Source organism: Planococcus citri, chromosome 3 (genome assembly GCF_950023065.1).
Source record: "Planococcus citri chromosome 3, ihPlaCitr1.1, whole genome shotgun sequence".
Classification (NCBI taxonomy): domain Eukaryota; kingdom Metazoa; phylum Arthropoda; class Insecta; order Hemiptera; family Pseudococcidae; genus Planococcus; species Planococcus citri.
Genome location: NC_088679.1, coordinates 20783382 through 20800599, shown reverse-complemented (window position 1 = coordinate 20800599; position 17218 = coordinate 20783382). Strand labels below are relative to the sequence as shown.

The window sequence follows — 17218 nt, the reverse complement described above, 5'->3', positions numbered from 1 at the left end:
CTTCAAAAATTGTTTAGAGTCATTATATTAAGTGTAATAGGATGGACTAGAAGTGATAATTTTGTAATTTGTTTTTGAGAATTCGATTGGAAGTAGATCTAACTGAGTCATTTCAGACCTTTCAAAAAAGCTGATGCAGTTATCTTTTGCAATTTTATTGGATAGGTAAATAATGTGAGTTTTCGTTTGAATTTTTCACATTTCTGGACTTTTCGGTGTTCACGTACATCATTGTTTTTGACTTACTGAATTGTGATTTGCGATATTTTTTGAATTTTTAGTCAAATCTTTGCGTTTTGGGGTTTTTGCAATAATTATTTTTCTTCTAAAAATCTTATGAGAAATTTTTTAAGTAGGTAGTTGAGGACTTTTTATGCAAATATAATTGTGTCTTTTTCATTACTTTTCCATTTGACATTTTGTGACTTCTGCAGGGATGAAACTAAAGGTTTTGTCTGGGAGATGGAGGGGGGTGCGACTGAAAATTTTCCGACTGCTATGAGAAAAAATACAAATTTTTTCGAATAAAACGAAAGATGAGAAAACAATTTCTTATGTAGCCTATCATGACGTATCAAGAATTTTTGGGTTTCCTGTTTATAATTTTTAAAAGGCTCAAACACGTTGTTTTTTAAGTAGGTATTTTGTAAAAGAGAAACAAATTAGCCCGAACGTAGCGAGGGCAAAAGCTTTCAAGTAAAAACATCGGTGATTTTTTTATGCGAAGAGTATGATTTTTTTCGGGTTTTAAAATTTTAGAATTTGAATGACGATTTTTTTTTTAGAAATTCTAACTATGAAAAAAAACAGCAAACAGGGCCGAACGAACTGAAGGAAAAATCTTTCAAAAATTCGTACTATTTTGATAGGTGAAAAAGTAAAGTTTTTTTGTGTAAGGACTTTGATTCTTTTGGTTTCAAAATTTTAGAATTTGAATGATGTTTTTAAAATTTATTTTTTGTTCTAGAATTCCATCTTAGAAAAGGAAAAGCAAACATGCCCGAACTAGCTGAGGACAAACGATTTTGAAAATTCGTATTTTTACTTACCTAGGTATATACATAGATGAAAAAGTAATGTTTTTTTTTATGTGAGGAGTTTGATTTTTTTGGTTTCAAAATTTTAGATTTACATAATAGAGTTTGAGAAGTAAAAAGACGTTTATTTCTGTATGTGAGGAGTTCATTTTTCAATTTAAACATTTTTTGAGTATGAATTTGATATAGGTACTGCAACATGCCTTTACCGCTAAGGTGGTTATTCTAATAATGCATCCTTATACATCATACTATTTATATCTCATAATGTAAAGATGCATGGTAACGTGGGAAATTATATAGGGTGTATTAGAGGACGTACTGAAGGCAACACAGCACACACCAAAAACCAGAAGTACATACCATCACTTGGTTCCAGCTATTGGCCGTAGCAGGATCCTCATCAAAGTATGAAGTTGGGTGGTAATTAAATATATGTAAGTACAGCATGGGCTTACCTCATGTCAAACTATTTATAGATTTGTCCAACTCTCGCTTGGTGCTGATGTGTTTTATTTACTCAATTCAAGTTGGTATTATCAAGAAAGAGGACGATCCAACGTTTAATTATCATTTTACCTTTTGTGGCCAATTTGGGATGACCAGGGCATCTCTGAATGGTGCGTGTGAATATATGTACCTACATATGTAGTTAAAGTAAAGCAGCCACCAACAGCCACTATTATTGGGGTAGGCTAAGGAAAAGAGGGGGTGAGATGGTCAGCAGTGTTTGGTAAGTAGTTGCTTACATGGTGGTGTCCCCACTAATTAATAAATAACCAGGGCTCGGATATTCTTTCCCTAAAAAACCCAAAATATGCGCTTAAATATTCCCTAAAAAATGGCAAAATATGCTCTAAAAAGTAAAAATATTCCCTAACGATATGGGCATTGTTTTACAGGAAAAATTAATTCCTATACGATTTTACTAATATTGTTGTATAATACCAAAAATTCACGAACAAAAATACAAAACTGAGCATTTTAAAATTACGAAAAGGTAATTCTAATTCCATTATTAAAGGAATAAAAAATAAATAAAATGAACAAAAAAAATAAGTAGGTACAAGAGAGCTACTGCCAGTTTCACAATTTTTGCGGGGAAAAAATGAAAAATAGCCAAATACTAATTTGATGCAAAAATTTGAAATTGATCAAAATATTCCCTAAAAACTGCTAAAAATGTAAAATATGCTCTAAAAACGCAAAATATTCCCTAAAAAATGCCAAAATATGCTTTTATATGCTTTTATGGTGAAATATGCCAAAATATGCTCTAACAAATTAGGCTTATTTTACTTGAAATTTCATGAATCGTGGAGATAATTGAAAAATTCCCTATCCTCTATGCATACAAAAAATATGCTCCAGCATAAAAATCCGAGCCCTGTAAATAACCTACTCATAGTTAATGAAGATGTCATTTTATCAGTATTGGACAAAGATCCAGTATGCCCTATTGACAAAATTATGCTTAAAAGCATGCGTAACAATGCGTGATTTTGGACTGGTGTAAATGTGTGCATTATCGTGTTAAAAATGTGCATTTTTGCATGCCAAACAGAAGCAATCTAGCAACCAAGTATTTTCTAAAATGCAACCAGTGAGTAAAAATTTTTCCAAGTCCAAAAATTGATAACATTTATGCAAAAATAACCTCTAGTCTGATAAGCTGCGAGGTGGCCAAGTGAGTTAAGTGGCCGCTCAATGCAGTAACTGGGAATCAATCTCTGCACATGGAAATTTTTCCAATTTTTTTTTTCATCTTTTTGAAAAAATTATCTATTGAGAATGTCTTAAAATTCACAATTAATTGGTAGATAGTATTGCCAGTGTGTTATGAGCAATTTTTCTGCTAAAATTTCCGTACTTTTTGTACATACATAGGTACCTACTTTTAGTTTACTTTTCAGCATGCTATTCACTGGCTGAATAGCATGCGATTTTTTGAAAGAGCCCAAATTCACGCATAAGTGATATGCAAAAAAGCATGCATTTCAGCATGTTGTACGCACAATTTTTGTCAATAGGGTGAACTAATGTAATTATACCTTTACTGCATATCGGAATTATATTATCCGCTTATTGTGGTCGCATTTGTCCGGGGCCAAATGATTTTAATAAGCGAGCGATTCTACTAAGCAAACTTTTGAAAAAACAAAATTTTCTCATAAAAAAATTTACTACAACTTTACAATGTACATGCATAGGTACTAAAAAGATGGATTAAAATTACAATAGGTACTCGCGAATTTGCGATTTAGGTACATAACATATCTATTTTTCAAATGTTTAGATCTTTTTCCCTTTATCAACACTTGAGAGAAAGTTGTTAGAAATCAAAATTTAAAAATAAGAGAATAAGTGAAAAATTCCAAATTTTTTGATTTAAAGTAAGGTGCACCGCGGCAAGTCAGAATGATTTTTGGCAATTTCAACTTTGACCAGCTGTTACTCCCCTTCTAATGAACCAATATGGATCACATTTATTATGTAGGTTCCCATAAGGGTTCTTAAACCTATGGTGAAAATTTGAGCGCGATTGACGCAGTAGCTTTCGCTCAGTCTGGCTAAACTTTGCAGAGGCGTAGATCACAAACGGAGCGTCCTAGACAAACTGCTCACATACAAAATTGTAGAGAATTTAATTCTCTTTGAGATCACTCTCATCAGATTTTCACTAGGACGCACGGTTCGTCCGCTATATGCGAAAAACTAAGAAATAGAAAGTCTGTATTTTAGGACAAATTCAAAACAAGTTCAAAACAACAACAAAATACAATTGAACCAAAGACATCTAAAATGAAACTGAATCGCAGAAATTTTTATGCCGTGATGAAGTAGGGGTAGTACCCTCAAGTCACCTTTAGTGGCACTTTGTCAGATATAAACCTCTAGGCGCTAGAGCAAGTTTTCTAACTTACCCCAAATTCGGACTTCCCCCGGTGCACCTTGTGAAAAAACAAGCCATTTTCCCAAAAGTACCTCAATATTTTCGCAAAATGATTCTGCTAAGTGGGGAGTTTGATTACATTAAACAAGTGATTTTCTGTGTAATTAGGCACAAAAAATCGGGACCGATCATTTTGAGCGTATTAAACGGGTGATTCTATTAAGCAAGTCCACAATAAGCGGGGTCCACTGTACATGGTGTCCAGAAATATCGAGTACCCCTAAGAAAGTTTTTTATTAAAAATATAGGTTGGCAATGTAAAATAGATGCATTGATTGGTGGAATGTTATCTCTCCAGTCCAACAACCAATCATGTGCTATCATTATTATCATTCACTGTGACCAACCAAAGTATTTTAGTAGAAAACTTTTTTAGGGGTACTCGATATTTCTGGGCACCCTGTATATATATTGGTGTATTATAAATATAACAAATGTTGTGGAAGCTTTAATAAAATAAATCTGTACCTACGCATAGTAAATATTTGTAGTATGTTTCTTTATTATTGTATTCAGTGTACATTTGAAATGGTTTGATTATTCAAAATATTCTCCTATCTGAGCTAGCTAGGTATCCGATAAATCTCCCCGCCAAAGGGATATTTATTGTCTAAACCACCAAGAAGGTTACCTACTTTACATTTCCCCTTCTAACATAATCAATAATCATTCTTGTTTCTACGATAAAAATTGATAGATTTTTAGAAAATTTGATTTCGCGAGGCCCGAGAAGTTTTCGAAAATTTATATAATTCAAAAATAAGTAGTAAATTTGGGTAATTTTTTACAGGGAATTTCTTCACATTTGGCATTTTGGAAAGTTATGTAAGTGAGTAAGCACTCAGAAAAGACATTTTCCATGAGCAAAAACCAAGTGAGGGCAAAAGTTTTCAAAAATGAATAATTCAAGTTCCAAAACAGTCGGAAAAAGTTACTTCTTTATTCTGAAATGTTTTTAAATTTGTCAACTTTGTCCAAATTTGCCAGTTTTATCAAAATTGCTTAAAATGTTCCTTAAGATGTCTCTTTTAAGAAAAAAGTTGTCTCATTCTATTGTCATGCTGAACAAATTTCTCAAGTTGAATTTCTAATACTTATAACCAGAGAAACCACAGAGTACATCTATGAGGATCGCAGATGTAAGTAATTTCAAGTCCTCGCACTTTATAAAGCACTGTCAAGGTGAAGTTGTCATAAGATGATACTTATTCGATGTTCATTTTTTTTTCTACGACCAGCGAAATTTTTACATCGCGTATTATGTTAAAATTTCGAGAAAGAGAAACCGTAAACGTCAATAGACCTGGTTGTAACAATCTATTCATTGAAAATAAATATTGCACGCTTCGCCAAGTCCCGTTTGTCGTTTCAATTCGTACGAACATACACTTTAAGGTACCGGTAAGGTACCTACTACCTACACGTAGGCGAATGCACTTGCTAAGGCCTAATAACCTATATGAGGTAAAGATTTATACCTGTGTCTCTCATCTTTCGTCGACAGATTTGTCAATTTTATTCGTATTATTCGCCAACTACGAGCATATCTCTTCTTTCTACCGCAAGTCTGTGATTCGGATTTTCATCGTTTCAAAAGTGAAACTCTTTGTCGTATGAATCATTTCAATTGTTTGAAAAATGTATTGTATCTGAAGATATACTTACTCGTATACCTGTTACCTGCAGCATGATTTCTGATACAATTCGAATTTTACCACCGAGGGAGTTGATTTTATTCAAAACACCCACACATTTGACGGGTAACCGCTGGAGAATCTCAGCAATAAATGGTAGGTATCGTGATAAAAAATCCTCGTGACCTTATAAAAATGGACTACAGAGCAAAATCTTGGAATAAGAAATTTCATCTTTATAATACAAATACTTCCTTAACACGATCACGTGTATATGTAAACATGACGATGAAAAAAAAAATACATCATATCGTAGATACCTAATACGATGATGGTACATCTTCATATAACGAGAACAACATCGTGTCTTCTTACGTAATATTAAGACAATCACGAGAATTAATTTAGCAACGAATTTATAATTGAGACTAGTCTACCAAAACAACCATAATAATTTCACCGTTACCTACCTAAACAGTAAAGAAAAAGAAAAGTTATTAGATGACATTGACGATTTACGCAAGTTATCTGATTCATCGAGAGAGACTATCCCTTTCACTGATATTCCGAGTGTGCAAAAAAGAGAAAAAAATTAGCCCTAAAACACGTGAAATTTGCATCGAGTAAAACGTGACCGATAAAAGTATTAAACATTGTTTTAACAGCCGACGATGAGTCGTGAGAAAATTATACCGATTTCCTCTTAGAGCTCGTTACCTATTAAAAATACCGACGAATATCTGGGTTATAGGATAAACTGCGAACCGTGTAGCTATTGCCATTTATCAGAACGGTAAAAAAGTGCTTTATTATTATGCTAATGTATCATCGTTTTGTTGTTTTTCTCCGCATCATACTGTTGTTGTTTTGCTTGAGCTTGTCCACGTTGATTTTTATTTTTTCACTAGGTACGCTAACTAATAATTTTACGCTTACTTGGTGGCAACCTTTGACCGCCTAATATGGCCGATCGTTTTACTATGTACGAACGAAATGGTCAAAATTATGGAAAGCTGTGTAATCTGAGTACTTACTTGAGCCGAATCGGTTCTTAAAATCGTGTTTGAAGGTGTGAATTTAAGTGGAAAGCTGAAAGTTTCGTGTTAATGAACTCTCAGAACTGATTGTGAGTTTATCGTATCTGTAAAGTTTCTCGTTGTTCTTTGTAAATGTAGGAGTACCTACTACCTACCTATGGGTGCGTGTAAGACGAATCGTATTATAAGATTGGGATAGTGGAAATTTATAATGGAAGGTTCCTTGCAATCTCGTATAACAAAGTATCAATTTTCTCGTTTCGTTAGAAATTCTTTATTCGGTCTTATATGTAAAAGGGAATCTCTGCAACTCGTCGACTCGGATCGAGCTGAAATTTGGCTCGCTGAATGAGCATGTGATCCAGACCTCAGAATCAAATTTTCAGCAGCTCAAGTTGATATTTCGAGTTTTGGCGAATTTTTGAAAATGAAAGAAAAAGTCTCAGGTATTTGGTATAATTTTCTAAAAAAAAAGAGCAAGCGTGGGGATAAAAATCTCAAGCTCGATTTGTATACTAAAATCAACCACCCAAATCGATTGACAACCATTTTTCAGCCGATCTGGAACATCCAGCAAAAGTTGACTACTCTCCAGCAAATTTCAAAACACTCCAGAAGGCATTGTAATCAACTTCGACAGCTGAAAATTTAATCCCATTGAAAGTTCGGTGTTCCAAATCAATTAGTGCCGGAGAATAGAAAATCCGAGCTGACGAGTTGAAAAGAGTATTTCTTTACAAGTTAAAAAATTTCAAATTTTCAAAAAAATCCAACTTTGCAGCAAATTGCTCTTAATTTTAATTTTTCCTAACCTCTAAAGTCGACCCTCCGAATCGATTGTCACCGATCTGAGGCCTCCAGCAAAAATTGACTTTTGGGTGATTTCGGGAGATATGTCAATCAAAGTGGCCATAATTTTGTTTGCGCAAGGCCAACTTATTTTCTGGTAATTTGACTTTAAAATGTTCCCTAAGACTAAGACGTCTCCTTTAAGAAAAAAGTTGTCTCGTAGGATTGATGAGGAGGGGGGGGTGAAATGATTCCTATTGTCATAGGTATCCCGAAATAAATGGTATTAGTTAGTATTCAAAGAAAAACAAATTGAGTAGGTACATATTTTTTTTTTTTTTTTTTTTTTCTGAAGAAATGAGATGAAAATCTGATAATAAGTAAAAACTTGTAGGTAAAAAGATTCGCATTAAGAAAAAAGTTCATTACAAATATTCAGGCCAATGATATTCAACTGCAGCAGATACCTAGGTACCTATTTAAAATTTCGAAATGTTATACGTACCTCTGTAAGTAATTGAAATCTTATAATAATATTGCAATATTAAGCATATAAAAAAGTTCCAGTCGTAGAGAAAACTTTGAAAAGTTTTTTGAACCAAGTAATGAGGAAAAAATTAGAAATGTACTTACCTTCTTCCGTCTTTTATAGAAATGTGGAATGTCTCGACGAAATCATTCCGAGATAAAAGGGCACGTTAATGGCAGGTATCTAGATATTGAAAAAAAGTTTTGACAAGTGATACAAATTACCTGCTTGATTATAAAAAATCTCAACTTTCTAAGTAATTTAAAAAGAACGGAAAAACACAGGAAAAATTGAGTTGGTAAGTACTTTCTGATTTCTTTGAACAAGCAATGAGCATACATGCAAAATGAAAATTGAGATTTTTTCCTCGTCGTATTTTGGAGCAAAAACATCAAATAAAATAAGAAGGGATATTGTAGGTAGGTACTCGTATGTTCAAAAAGAGAAATATTTTTCGAAAGTTTTTTCATACAAAGTTGTCCGATTTTTCTCGAATTTTTTCATAAAGTCATGTTATAGGCCTATAGCAGGTGCCAGTTTCAAAGGAGGAATTCGGGGGCGAATCCCCCCCTCCCCCAAGTTCAGTTTTTTTATATAAATATTGATATAAAATTTTTTAAAATTAATTCGAAGACTTTTTTTCTTTATAAACGTTTTGCGATATCTTTTTTGAAAAAAAAAGAATAGTCAAATTTTAACTAGCCTACCTCTTCTTTTTTTTGCTAAGAAATGAAATTTAAAAAACTATGTGAAAAAATGGCAAAAAATCGCATTTTGGGACATTCTAATGTTAATTCGAAATTTATAGGACGACTTTCTGAATAGAAAAGTGAATTTTCAAGTGGGTAAGTAAATTATTTGTACTAGTAATGTTTTAGTCGAGGAGCCCGCTTAAGGATAAATTGCACCCCCCCCCCCCCGTTGATTCTCCGGAACAACTTTTTTCGTAAAGGGGGAGTCCTAAGGAACATTTTTAGCACTTGTACAGTTGTACTAAAAAAAAAGTGACTCTACTTACGAAATGGCGGCCATTCTGATTGACAGGTCAGCCGAAATCGCAGATTTTGCATTCGAACATTGGACTTGCACAACATTTTTCAAACTGCACAAAGGTAGATCTAAAGATCAAGCAAAAATTTATCACCTGCCAAAATTTCAAGTGCTAAAATGCGTTTTTCGATTTTTGATGAATTTTTAAAAATCAAATTTAGGCCAAAAATGAGGGAGAAAATCAAAATTTTACCAAATTGACCAAGAAAGCTGAAATTTGGAATACACCCTATTTTCGACATGCCAAATCGATTGGAAACTGTTTCAAACCGTTTTGAGCAGTTCTGGAGCCGCCAGCAGATTTTTGAAACTCGAAATTCCCACAAAATTTCACCAAAATGGAGTTGGAAAGCTGAAATTTAAGCTGCAAACTAATTTCAATACGCTACGAAGTCAACTTCAGAGGGATTTCAAGTCGTTTTGGAGCATCCAGCAATTTTTTCAAAATGACTGGAGCCTCTAGTAGATTTTTGAAACTTTAAATTTCCTAAAAATTTCATCAAACGGAGATGGAAAGTCAGAATTCATTCTGCAAACTAATTTTAATACTCTACGAAGTCGTCTTCCCATGCAGAAAAATAGTACTACTAAAGTAATACTAAAAGCAGTACTACTTTCAGTAGTACTAAATTGAGCAATTCAGTTTTACTGGCAGTACTACTGAAAAGTATTATTGTAGTACTACTACTACTGAGAAAGTATTACTGCAGTACTACTAGGACATATTACTGTAGTACTACTCAAAAGAACTGTACCTAGTACTACATTTTAACATTTTAAAATTAATTTTCAAAAATATTGAGTATATTTGGCACAATTTATTTTATCAGTAATCGTTTTACTTTTTATCTATCGAATCATTAATTCATATACCATCCAATTCCATTAACGAAAATTTCCTACCTAACCTGAGATTCGAACCTGCGACCCTACGTTCCTAACTGCCTAACCTTAACCACTAGACTATGGGGACTTCAATGGATATAGCACATTTTGAACAATATAATCGTATTATCCTTGTTATTCTGAAATATTTCCTTTTTTTTTTTAAAAATTGCAGAACATTATTAGTAAGGCAATTGTTTTAATGATATCGTATATTTTTTTGCTGCACCAAATACCGCAGATAGCAATTTTCTTTACGTTTTGTCAGTTTCATGCAATTTTGAGACAAATGATGACACTTTATAGCGCATTTTTTCGCATATTTTTGGAATAAATAAATGCAAATGCTTATTTTAGTTTTAAAAAACGTTGATTTTGAAGTTTTTTCAGGTCGTTACAGCTTTTTTGTGGGAGAAAAACAGCAAAAATCAGTTTGAAAAATGGGAAAAAACAAAAATTTTGAAATTGTCAATACAAAAAACTGAATGTTTATTTTTTTTTATAGCCTATATGAAAATTAAAAACGATGATCGATGCATTTGTGTTTTAAAAAAAATTAATGTTTGACGTTTTTTAGGTTTTCTGATAGCTCATTGAAAATACATACCTACATTTTGATACCTACCCATGATGGAGCAGTTTTATAGCACTTATTTCTGCAGTCTTTGGTTTCTTAGCACAATAATATTAATGTAATGCGTTTTTTTTTTTTTTTTTTTTTTTTAGGTTGTATAATCACTTATTATGAGCGTTTTTTTTGCTGTTTTTCGAGCATATAGAGCTACTTCATTTTTTAAATTTCAGAAAAAACGTGTGCTGGGCAGGTATAATTGAAGTTCAAACTCACATACCTATTTTTAACAAATAAGTTTAAGCTTGAACATAGACCATAAAATGAGAAATTTGTCTAAAGTAGTATTTAGAATGGTACTATAGTACTATGTACTTGATACCACAATACCGAAGTAGTACTGAATAGTCTTACCTAAAGTAGTACTGGAATAGTACTATAGCATTACTTGGTATCCCAATACTGAAGTACTACTGAATAGTTATACAGAAGTAGTGCTGAAGTAATACTAAGTACTACTTAGTTCTACAGTACTGAATTAGTACTCAATAGTTTTACAGAAATAGTACTGAAATAGTACTATAGTACTACTCATCTATGATTTTCTTGCATGGGCTTCTGGTGGATTTCAAGTCGTTTTGGAGCCTCCAGCCACTTTTTGAGAAGTCGTATGGTGTTTTATGGAAAGTTGAAATTTCCAAGAAGTAGCTGGAAGCTTCAAAACCATTTAAAACATTTGAAACCACCATTGACCATGTAGTCGACTTCATATCGTATTAATATTAGTTTGTGAAGTAAATTTCAGCTTGCCAACTCCATTTGGTAAAATGCTGCTGGAATTTCAAGTCTAAAAAATCTACTGGAGGCTCCAGTAGTTTTCAAAAAGTCGCTGGAGGCTCCAAAATGATTTGAACCCACCTGAAGTCGTCTTCAGAGGGTGTTAAAATTGGAGTGTAGAGTAAATTTCAGCTTTCCATCTCCATTTGATGAAATTTTGTGAAAATTTAAAGTTTCAAAAATCTACTGGAGGCTCCAGTAATTTTAAAAAAATCGCTGGATGCTCCAAAACGACTTGAAATCCCTCTGAAGTTGACTTCGTAGCGTATTGAAATTAGTTTGCAAAATAAATTTTAGATTTCCAACTCCATTTTGGTGAAATGTTGTGGGAATTTCGAGTTTCAAAAATCTGTTGGAGGCTCCAGAGCTGCTCAAAACGGTTTGAAACAGTTTCCAATCGATTTGGCATGTCAAAAATAGGGTGTATCCCAAATTTCAGCTTTCTTGGTCAATTTGGTAAAATTTTGATTTTTTCCCTCATTTTTGGCCAAAATTTGATTTTCAAAAATTCACCAAAAATCGAAAAACGCACTTTAGCCCTTGAAATTTCGGCAGGTGATAAATTCTTGCTTGATCTTTCGATCTACCTTTGTACAGTTTGAGAGATTTTGTGCAAGTCTATGTTGGAATGCAAAATCTACGATTTCGGCTGACCTGTCAATCAGAATGGCCGCCATTTTGTAAGTAGGGCCACTTTTTTTTTTTGAGTACAAGGGCTATAAATGTTCCTTAGAACTCCCCCTTTAAGAAAAAAGTTTTCCCGGAGAATCAACGGGGGGGGGGGGCAATTTATCTTCAAGTGGGCTTTCCGACTATTTCTCATACACAAACAAATTCTCCTGTTTGTAAAACACAATCGAAATTTGGCTTTTATTTTTCAAAATAAAAAGTAAACATACCCAATGATACGATAAGTTATAAGCATTTTAGAATATTCCGATACTAACTTCCAATAAATTACTATACCGTAAACAATACGACCTTAGACTACTTCTAATTTCTAAATACTTGTAATCTTGCAAACTGTAACAAAGTACACGAGCCATTTTAGCATAAATCATCGAAACCGTGTCGAGTAAGTAGGTATAATAAGTATCCGATTCCGATTCATAATTTCTTCACACTTTAAACACGATACCAAGAGTACCTATAGTACATACTATCTGGAATATAAACTATGCCAGAGGATAAAACCTCATAAAATAATGGCGTTACAACGATGAAAAAAAAATACCTTAAAACTATTCGTTCGTCGGTATTCCATACCTAAATAAATTCATCAAATCCTATAAAAGCGGAAGTTGCGCGTAACTAATTTCCCAAACTGGAGCGCAAAGCTGATAAAATAAATCAAACGTGAAACAAATGTTAAAATTTTTTTATCAAATTGTCGATTTTGTTAAAGTAGTCCATCGTTTGTTTGTATCTATTCTTAAATACGTACATTACAAAGCCTATAATAATGTAAATATCTAAAGCATTGTCGAAAGATTTTCAATTGACGTAGGGTAGTGAATTTATACAATCGTATCATAGTTATTCATCATCACCCACGTGTAAAATATGAAGAATCATAGCAATTAGGAAATAACGTAGGTAGGTACCTACTTTGGATAAATTTCAAACCCTTTTTCCAAGGCTTTATCAATTAGCTGGCAAAAATACTCGATAAAAATTTACATATTTTGACGATTGGTGAAATTTATTTTTCCTCTTTGATTAAGCTTTCAGACGCCATTTGAATGTCAAATTATCTCCTTATTCGGTTTATAATAATCGTTCGATAAAACTTTCTGACTCGGAAAAATTATTTACCAAAAGAAATATGGCAATGTTGCATTCGTCGTGGGGGTTAATTTTGTCATTTTGTGCCAAACCTCAGCTAATTGACCTAATTTGACTAATGATGAATTTATTCGATATTTTTCTTATCTTGGTTTTTGGCAAGTTCGGAATCGAATAATTAATCTGGATCTTGGTATCTGGTGTTTAATCGTCAAATTCAGCCAGATAATTACTTTTTTATTTTGGTTTGAGCCAAAGAAACATTTTAAGAAGTGTGTAAATATCAAATTTCAACACAGCGTTTCAATCAGCAGAGCTCACATGCCTGGGTAGTGGGTATAATTTTCTATAGAGATCTCTGATCAAATGTTTATTATCAAGAACTTGTCTTCGTACCATATTTGGTAAATGGAGTATTTTGTACCTACATTATTGACTTACGAAAATATTTAATTGAGATTATTTACTTAAGGTGCATTTATTCGTACAATGAAATTGGAGCCAAGAGATTCATATTAAAATGAGTCGTGTGGGAGCTACTGGAAAGTAGTGGACCGTGACTGAATTAAAGCGATCCATTTTATTTGGAATTATTCAACAAACTAGAGTACCTATACCTACCTGATAACTATAGATGCAGATTTTGATGAATCATGCTTAATTGATTACTTAGTCATCATAGTCTATTATGTGATAAAACAATAATATTTTTTCATCGAATAATCGTCCATTTATTAAATTTATATGTTACAGGAGATGCTAAAAATGAACGTTAACAAGAGATGAGTGTTCAAAAAAGAGGATTCGTGTTTTTAACATTTCTCGGTTCATGTATCAGCATCGTGTTGTTGGCTGCGGCATTCGGTACCAAATATTGGACCGTTGCTCAAGCTCGGAATACTCACAATCCCAGCAAATCCAGCGGTAATATTTACCTTGGTCTTTTCGAGGGTGAAAAGTCACTGAATATTGGTTACGGATTGCGAACTTATCATATCAATGGTGAGTACCTCAAGTTTTTTTTTTTTTTTTTTTTAATTTAAATTAGGTTCCTTTTTTTTGTGAAATAGGTACAGCTTAGATAATTATCTCATAAGTACAATCTAATTTTAAAAAAATAGCTGGAACGTAATTCCCATCAGCCATATCAATATCTCGCATGTACCTAGCTTTCAAAATTTCAATTGTGTCGTATTTTTGAAAAAAAAAAGTCTCGATGACCTAAATACCTATAGACCTACCTACTCGGTTTAAAACCTTGATCGGAAAATAAACGAAAATAAGTAAGGGGTTAAAGGAAATTGGTACTTTTGATTGCTTTTTCATCGACTAACCTTTTTCATAGGTACTTTCTTTTCGCGTTTTATTTCTTTGTTTTCCTATTTTTCGTGCAATCACTTTAATTTCAATCATTCCATTGGTAAGTACAAATACCTACATATATAGGTACTGCGTAAGTTTCCATTTATGAATTTTTTTCTTTTCCTGTCTCAGTTCAATGAAATATCTATGAAAGTTTTGAAACCCATGTCTGCGTATTCTAGCTCTGATGACAATGATGCTTTAATTGTACCAGTTTTCATAAATAGGAAAAGAAAGAATAGGTATGCAATAATTTATTGTGAAAAATTCTATTAATAAGAAGAATCATTCTAAAAAGAGAAACTTATTAAAATCAAAGGTAAAAAGGGGGGATTTTGTAATCCAAATTTGGGAAAATAATTTTGATAATTCGAATACAAAAAATGTATCGATCTTCAAAAAGAAAAAAAATCTTCAAATTCACGAGAAAAACACATCAAAATATGGCAAAATTGACACACACTTCAAAAAAAAAAATGGAAAAAATGTAACAATATTATTGAAATTGAGAGGTAATGATCAAAACAAGAAACAAAGGAAAGATCAAGATTTGAAGAGAAAAAAATTAATCAAAGAATAGATAATGTTGAAAACGCTTCCTCAAGAGCGAAATTCAAAATGAAAAAACATCTCCAAAAATTAGAGAAATTCGGCTGAAATTTAAAATGTTGAAAAAAATCACGAGGATTCCCGGATAAAAATTCGATTAAAAATAGAAAAACTTCTCCGAAAAAATTACTTGGAAAAAAAGCACTAAAATTTAAGGGAAAAACATCATAAAAATTAAAAAAAAAAGAAAACACGAAAATTTGGGGAAAATTGTAGAAAAATGGAAAAATAGAATACGAGAAATCAAAAGAATAAAACGTGAAAAAAAATCAAGAAAGCCCCGAAAAAATTTGAAATAAAACCATCCAGTCTTGAAGCGCAAAATAAACTCTCAAAAACTCAAAACCAAAATCTGTAAAAAAAGGAAATTCCACAAAAATTTAAGCAGAATTTTTTTGATGGTTTTGGCCAAAAAAGCAAAACTTGTTCACAATTTTAGCAAAAAAAAATGTTAAAAACAGTGGAATTCTCTATTAATTTTTAGCAATTAAGCCTATTTTTTTGAGTAAATTCACAAAAAAAAATAAAAATATGAAAGGAAAATGTTTCAAAAAATAGAAAACTTATGGTAGGTAGTTTTTTTTTTTTAAAAAAAAAGGTTTTTATAACATTTTTGTGAAAAGCAAAATTTATTTGCTAGTTCTGGAAAAAAGAAACACTTTGAAAATGTTTGAAAAAATTCTGTCCAAAAAAACAGAATTTTTTCACAATTTTAGCAACTAAAAAAACTTTTTTGAAAGAAATCAAATTTTTTTTGGAAAGCAAAACTTCATCAAATTTAACATAAAAAACATATTTTTTCAAAAAATGTAGGACTTGCCATTTGTAAAACTTATTTGTTTATTTTTTTCCTATTACAAACTGAGTTATTTTTCTGGAAAATGTTTTTTTTTTGGGAGGGGGATCATTTTTTTCGGTAATAGTTTTTTTTGGTGGTCAAAATTTTATTTGGATGTGGATAACATTTTCTTCATATCACCTAAATTGTCGTGCTGAACTGTCGTTAACAATTTATACTCTTGCATTAATGAAAGAAGCTTGGATTTTTGGAGAAAGGAGAGTAAGACTGAAGGGTTTTGAGCTATGTATTTCAGATAGGGTTTCAGGTAGGTTTAGTGACTTTCTTTAATTGGTATGATCTTGATAGGTGAGTAAGATATGGGAGATAGTGAGTTGGACTTGTCATGTAAAGCATAACAGAGGGCATTCTTTTTTGAACAGATGAGAGTGGGTGAGGAGGGTATGGCCTGTACATACATATACCTACAGCATAAGGCAACAGCCTGCTTCCTGGGCAAATCTTGAATGTTGGTGATGTGACTTTGGCTGGGAATTTACCACAAACATATGGCTTCCATCATATCAGACACAAGGACAGGTGTTTCTGGTATAGGTGAAAATCTGCTCTTTTGCCAATAAATACGCGGTAAAGAGCAGTTTAATTGGCGTTTTATACTTCAACGCGACTTTAAACTACTGCCATGCAGCAGATTTTACAGTTTTCAAAATCACGCTTCAATTCATGGGCGTAATTTGAAGCGACTTTTTAGGTTGTCACATTTTCTGCACAGCAGAAAAAAATTTCTGCTGATAAACATGCCACAAGAATATTTCGTAGTGTATTTTTATCGCGTAAAGCCGCTACGCTTCTAATTATGTGGCGTATTTTTGCACGTTGAAAAACCCAGCCACAAAAATACGCTATGCAAATATTTCGTAGCATAATTATTCGCATATTTGCTGAAAAACGCACGTAAATGTGGTATTTTGCGCGTGTGTTTCAGCTTAGTATATAAATCTTTAGTCACTTCTACCAAGTGCTCTGGTGGCGAAGGTAGCAAGGATTTTGCTCATAGATCCGGGGACTCGAGTTCGATCCCCGCTGGTGCCAAAAAAATTTTCAAGAATATTGATCAATGGCAGATTTTTACGCCTAAATAGAATAGGTACGCGCTGATTAATGGGCAGAAAAAGCATTGGCGTAAAGTGTTAAATCTCCTGCCCGCGTTTTTATGTTGTGTAAGAGCAGATTTTCACCCAACTGGGTAGTGACTGCTTTGCTGCTAAGTCTGCTGTTTCATTTCCCAAAATTCCTGAGTGGGCTAGAATCCAGGCTATGGTAACATCCATGTCACATGGG

General features: G+C 32.7%; 1 protein-coding gene across 1 annotated transcript in view; it reads left to right on the top strand.

The window, feature by feature from the left end:
* The window catches only part of LOC135840311 (clarin-2), a 43217-nt gene that overhangs the window by 22324 nt on the left and 3675 nt on the right, over positions 1-17218 (top strand). The window contains exon 2 of the mRNA XM_065356762.1: positions 13861-14109. Within this exon, the coding sequence (XP_065212834.1) occupies positions 13890-14109 (220 nt within the window). The 5' untranslated portion in view covers positions 13861-13889. The remainder of the gene's footprint in view (positions 1-13860; positions 14110-17218) is intronic.